The 5,873-nt window shown below is 36.2% G+C and overlaps 1 protein-coding gene across 1 annotated transcript; it reads right to left on the bottom strand.

The window, feature by feature from the left end:
- On the bottom strand, positions 1-5,243 carry LOC111085238 (cell wall protein DAN4-like). Its single transcript, XM_022382896.1, has 2 exons — positions 1,564-5,243; positions 1-1,420 (listed from the first exon to the last, which is right to left on the bottom strand). Exons 1-2 carry the CDS (start codon positions 5,152-5,154, stop codon positions 77-79), a joined length of 4,935 nt encoding a protein of 1,644 aa, XP_022238604.1. The 5' UTR covers positions 5,155-5,243; the 3' UTR covers positions 1-76.
- Between the last annotated feature and the right edge of the window lie 630 nt (positions 5,244-5,873).

The following is a 5,873-nucleotide window of genomic DNA, read 5'->3' as shown; positions in this document are numbered from 1 at the left end:
TAAAAGATTAAATAGTATAAACTCCATTTTAACAACAATAACAGCGTGATTAAGGAATATCTAGGTTTGTCTGTTGTCACACATCATCCTTTTGTCGATAAACTGGATCCTTTATCTCTAACTCTTCGTTCGTATTGCGTTTTTTAATGAAATAAATCAGAAAACTAGTCACAAGACCTATAACAATAGCAATAGCGATTACAATTCCAGAAATTAATCCGCTGTTTATCGCTTCCTTTGTTTCACTAGAAACAATGTCAACTGTTGAATTTTCACTTTCCCATGTAATCGTAATGAAACTTAATTCTGTTGATAAATTATTTGCTGAAGGAAACGTGGATACACGCACTGTTCCTTCTAGGGAGTGACGAGACTTGTTAGATGTTGCACTTTCAGTGGCGTTTTCAGAAGTGCTAGAATAACTTTGTTGAAAGGTTTGGTAACCAATAGATGAACTAGGAATCTTGAATGTTTCCATTTGAGTGATATAGCTGGCCTGCTTAGATGTGTTCGTCGTAGTATATCCATAAATCTCAGATAATGCGGCTTTCATCCCAATTAAGTTTTTCAAGAAATATTCAGGTTTCTTTGACGTCACTTTTTCTCCGAGATAACCGCTTTCCTCGGTAGTTACGTTTATTTCAGAATACTCAGAAGCACGAGATAATATTCTTTTACTATGGCTGGGCTTTATAGGTGTTAGATTTATCGTGGCATAACCAAGCTGATCTGACACTACATTTTCATTAGTGGTATCTTTACAAGAAATGTTACCACTACAAATTTTATATTTTCTGAAAGATATAGTACTTGTGGTATGCCTCGGCTTAGATGTCATGTTTGTAATAGATGACAAGATTATATTAGAATAGCTAGGCTTTGTAGGTTTGATTTTTATCTTACGATATTCATCCTCCTCCAGAGTTTTACTTACGGTAGAATCTTTACTCTCTTCTGAAGGTGCCCTTCCGTTAGTACGTTCGCCCTTCTTCAAAGCTGTAGTTCCCGTAGCATTTTCGCCATTCTCCCAAACAGCAGTTTCAGTAAAATATTTACGTGTCTTCGACGTTGCTGTCACATTACTATATCTAAGCTCTTCAGCTGTCGCATTAATTATTTTATGTTCACTCTCCTTGAATGGTGCTGACACACCAGTATAGCTATTCTCGTCAGATCTTACATTAATTGTAGCATATCCATTCTCCTTAGATGATGATGTAACAACAGTATAATAAGCTTCTTCAGATGTTGCAATAACTGTTGTATTCTTACTCTCCTTAAATTGTGATGTTACATTAACACAACTAAGCACTTTGGATGTCGCATGAAGTGTCGTATGTTCACTCTCCTTGGATGGTGGTCTTACAGTAGTATAACTAGGTACTTCGGAGGTCGCATGAAGTGTCCTATGTTCACTGTCCTTGGATGTTGCATGAAGTGTCGTATTTCACTCTCCTTGGATGGTGGTCTTACAGTAGTATAACTAGGCACTTCGGATGTCCCATGAAGTGTCGTATGCTCACTCTCCTTGGATGGTGCTCTTACAGTAGTATAACTAGGCACTTTGGATGTCGCATGAAGTGTCGTATGTTCACTCTCCTTGAATGGTGCTCTTACAGTAGTATAACTAGGCACTTTGGATTTCGCATGTTCACTCTCCTTGGATGGTGGTCTTACAGTAGTATAACTAGGCACTTCGGAGGTCCCATGAAGTGTTGTATGTTCACTCTCCTTGGATGGTGCTCTTACAGTAGTATAACTAGGCACTTTGGATGTCGCATGAAATGTCGTATCTTCACTCTCCTTGGATGATGCTCTTACAGTAGTATAACTAGGCACTTTGGATGTCGCATGTTCACTCTCCTCGGATGGTGGTCTTACAGTAGTATAACTAGAAACTTCGGAGGTCGCATGAAGTGTCGTATGTTCACTCTCCTTGGATGGTGCTCTTACAGTAGTATAACTAGGCACTTCGGAGGTCTCATGAGGTGTCGTATCTTCACTCTCCTTGGATGGTGCTCTTACAGTAGTATAACTAGGCACTTCGGAGGTCTCATGAAGTGTCGTATCTTCACTCTTCTTGGATGGTGCTCTTACAGTAGTATAACTAGGCACTTCGGAGGTCTCATGAGGTGTCGTATCTTCACTCTCCTTGGATGGTGCTGTCACACGAGTATAACCAAGAACTTTGGATGTCACAAGAGGTGTTGCGTATTCACTCTCCTTGGATGGTGCTCTTACAGTAGTATAATTATGTTCATATGTTGAGTTAATTGTTGTATATTGGCTATCTTTTGATATTGCTATTACCTTGGAATAGTTAGATTGCACGAATGTTGCATTTATTGTAGTATATTCACTTTTCTTGGATGATGCCGTTACATTAGGATAGGTAGGCTGTATAGGTATTGTTTTAGTATATTTACTATCTTTGAAAGGCACTGTTCCATTAGTATATTTAGGCTCTCTGGCTGTTGCAATAATTGTAGTTTGATTACTCTCCTTGAATGGTGCTGTCAAACGAATATAGTTAGGCTTGTTGGCTGTTACAATAATAGTATATTCACTCTTTTTCGATGGGGTTGTTGCATTACTATAAGTAGGTTGTATGGGTATTGCTTTAATTTTAGTAAATCCATTCTCTTTGAATTGATCTGGTAGATTAGTATAGCCAAGATCTTCAGATGTTACGTTAAATGTATTATATTCACTTTCCTTGGTATAGCTAGACTCTTTCGATGTTGTAATAGTTGTGTATTCATTCTCCTCCAATGATACTGTGACAGGAGTATAGTTAGGGTCTTCAGGTGTTACGTTAAATGTAGTATATTCACTGTCCTTGGATAACGTCACATTAGCATTGCCGAGGTCTTCGTTACCTGTAGTAAATTGATTCTTCTTCTTGGATGTTGCCGTTTCTATGCTATAGCTAGTATCTTTCGATATTGCAATAACTGTAATATATTCGCTCTCCTTGGATGGCACTCTCACACCAATATATTTAGGTTCTTCAGATGTCCAGTTATCTTTAGTATATTGACTATTCTTGAATGGTATGGACACATTACTATATCTAGGATCTTCGGATATTTCTCTCTTTGTAATAGATTTACATTGAGATGTTACTACTGCAGTTCTATGTTCAGTGTTTATGGATGGTGCTGCTGTAGTAGTATAGTTAGGCATCTTATATGATGTGTTTAAAACTGCATAGTGAAACTCATCCTGAGATGGAGTTACGTTAGTATAGCTAGAATTCTTAGTTGTCAGATTTACAGTAATTAATTCACCCTCCCTCCACAGTACCGTTCGTTTTCTAGAAGTAGGTCTCTTGGACACTACTCTTTGAGTAATATATTTATCTCCGAGTGATAATCCATTAGTGTTAACAGGTCGCTTGAATTCTACATTTTCAGTAGCATATGCATTATCTTGTTGTGATATTTTTCCTACTAAATAACCCGGAATCTGGGATGTTACTTTTCCACCATTTGTCGAATCTGTAGATATAACATTTAGGTGGGTCTTTTGATGGTCTGTTAATGCATTGTCTACGGTTTTTATTTGACTCTTTCCTGATACTCTAGAAGTTATAGGGGATATAAATTTTGTTAGCAAGGGCTTTTCCAAACCAATTTCTTTGTCTGGTTCGTCCGCCTCTTCTATTTTAGTTTCATTGTTTGGCAACATTACATCATCGTCTGTACTTCGAAGTTCCTTTTGAACAACAAATGTTGTGATAGATTGGTGGTCAGATGCTATAGGAATTATTTTGGATAGAGGCTCTTTTGATACCGAATTCATCCCCAAGGTTTCAAGTTCAGCCATCTTTGAATCGGCATCATTCAAATTTGTCTTTATTGGTATTAAGTAGTTTAAAGTTAATTCAGGGTCAATGAACTCTGTGTCTATGACGATACTTTCAACTTCATCTAAAACCATGTCCTTCCTAGTAGTTTCAGAATCAGTTGATAGTGGACTTAGTTTTGTGGATAAAGGTTCTCTTGCAACCGAACGTGCCATTACAGGCGAGGTGTCTGTAAGCATTAAATCTTTCAAGTTAACTTGAGGATCTGTTGCGACATCGAATGTTGCTGAAGACTTTTCTGTTGTTGAAATATCTTTTGCACAAATTTTGGTTCCTACTGGCATTCGGTACCTTGAAGATTTAGAGTCGAATGAAAGAAGATTTACTGTTGTATGTTGAGAATTTGATCTCAAAGTATTTGTTCCTGTTCCTTTTATCATTCCATATGCTGTAGTAGTTGTAGGGTTTGCAGATATATTTGAAGTTCTTTTTTGATAATTATTGGCTTGTATTATTCTCAATGGAATTTCAACTAAACGTTTTGCACCTTTCTTTTGATCTACCGTTATTTGGTCAAGTTTAGTAGTTATATTCTTTGTTGATAACTCGTTAAATTTTTCTGCCTGAAATCGTGTTATAATGTCATTTACACTGCCATGTTTGTTATCCAAGTCAAGCGACTGGAACAGCTGTTTCTCAGAATCTCTTAACATTAAATTTACTTTGTCTGTTTCAGAGCTTGACGTCAAGGTAGCTTCGAGTTCTAAACATATTGGTATAGCATTGCTTTTAGTAGATATAAATTGAGTTAACATTGCATTTAGAGAGATAGGTTTTGGTTTTATTAGATTTATTTTTGTATTTCCAAGAAAGAAGGATTCCAAAGGTGAGGGTTTTCTTATTTCTAGGGTTTTCGATATTACATATACCTTAACAGATTTTTCTGTCACATCAATTTCCATATAAATGTCAAACTTTCTCGACGAAGGTGTTTCGGTGCTTGGTTTTAGTCCTGCTAAGTCAGTTTGTTCCATTGTTACGTTTTCTCCAGCATTTAGAGATTCAACAAATATTGTATTAAATGTGCCAATTTCATGACATGCGGATGATATGTTCAATTTCGCAACTTTGCCAACTACCGGTATTAAACTCTGCACATCAATTTGAACATTTTTCATCTTCTTATTCAATATTTTAACTATCTTTTTGATCAATGATGTATAAGTGACCTCAAATTTAGGATTCACCAAAAGGTTCGTCGGTTCAATCAACAAGACATTTGTTATAGGCTTTTTAGTGTCTTTTAACACTTTACTTACAAAGGCTGTTTTTGATTCTGTACGCATCGATTTTTTTGCACCTATTTCAGATTGTCTAAAAGTTTGGACTTGAGCTGGAGTTTCAGGCTCTTTTGATCTGGTAGTTTCTCCGATAATCTTTTCATCGAAAGTCCACACACTTGGAGGGTCATCGGTAGGCTCCTTTGATGTGAGAGTGTACAAAGTTTTGTCATGTTTTATCCAAAAATTGTCATCAGTATTTATAGTAGCAGTAAACGGAAGTAGGAAATTCATATCGATTTTTTCGTCAGAATAGTCTTTCAGTCCAGTGTCTTGTTCTTTACTCCAACCTGTAAAGGGCAGAATCAAGTATTCAGTGATATATTGATTGTAGGATTTACAAACAAAACATTCCAGTTTCATTAATTTATGTACACAAAGGTTTACATGTAGGCTTGTATTTCCAATCGAAAATTAGTTTAACAAGTTGATGTAAAATACCGTTCACGCAAGTTTCCTGTAAAATGTTTGAGTATACAATAACCTTTGGTCTAAGAGTTCTACACGTCTTTGTAGATACCACTTTCAAAGACATTCAAATCTAGTAAAAGTGAAAGATTATTTATGATATTATAAGAAACTAAGAGAGGAATTTAACAAAGTTTCATAACGCATACCCGCAAAAACCATATTAAAAACAGCCTTGTTCTCGAAACAACAACACTCGAGACCTATCTCAATGGCTAAGGATGTTAAAAATATTAATTGCAAAAAAGTTGATTTTA

Source organism: Limulus polyphemus, unplaced genomic scaffold (assembly GCF_000517525.1).
Source record: "Limulus polyphemus unplaced genomic scaffold, Limulus_polyphemus-2.1.2 Scaffold13, whole genome shotgun sequence".
Classification (NCBI taxonomy): Eukaryota; Metazoa; Arthropoda; class Merostomata; order Xiphosura; family Limulidae; genus Limulus; species Limulus polyphemus.
This window is presented reverse-complemented; position numbering and strand designations above follow the sequence as displayed.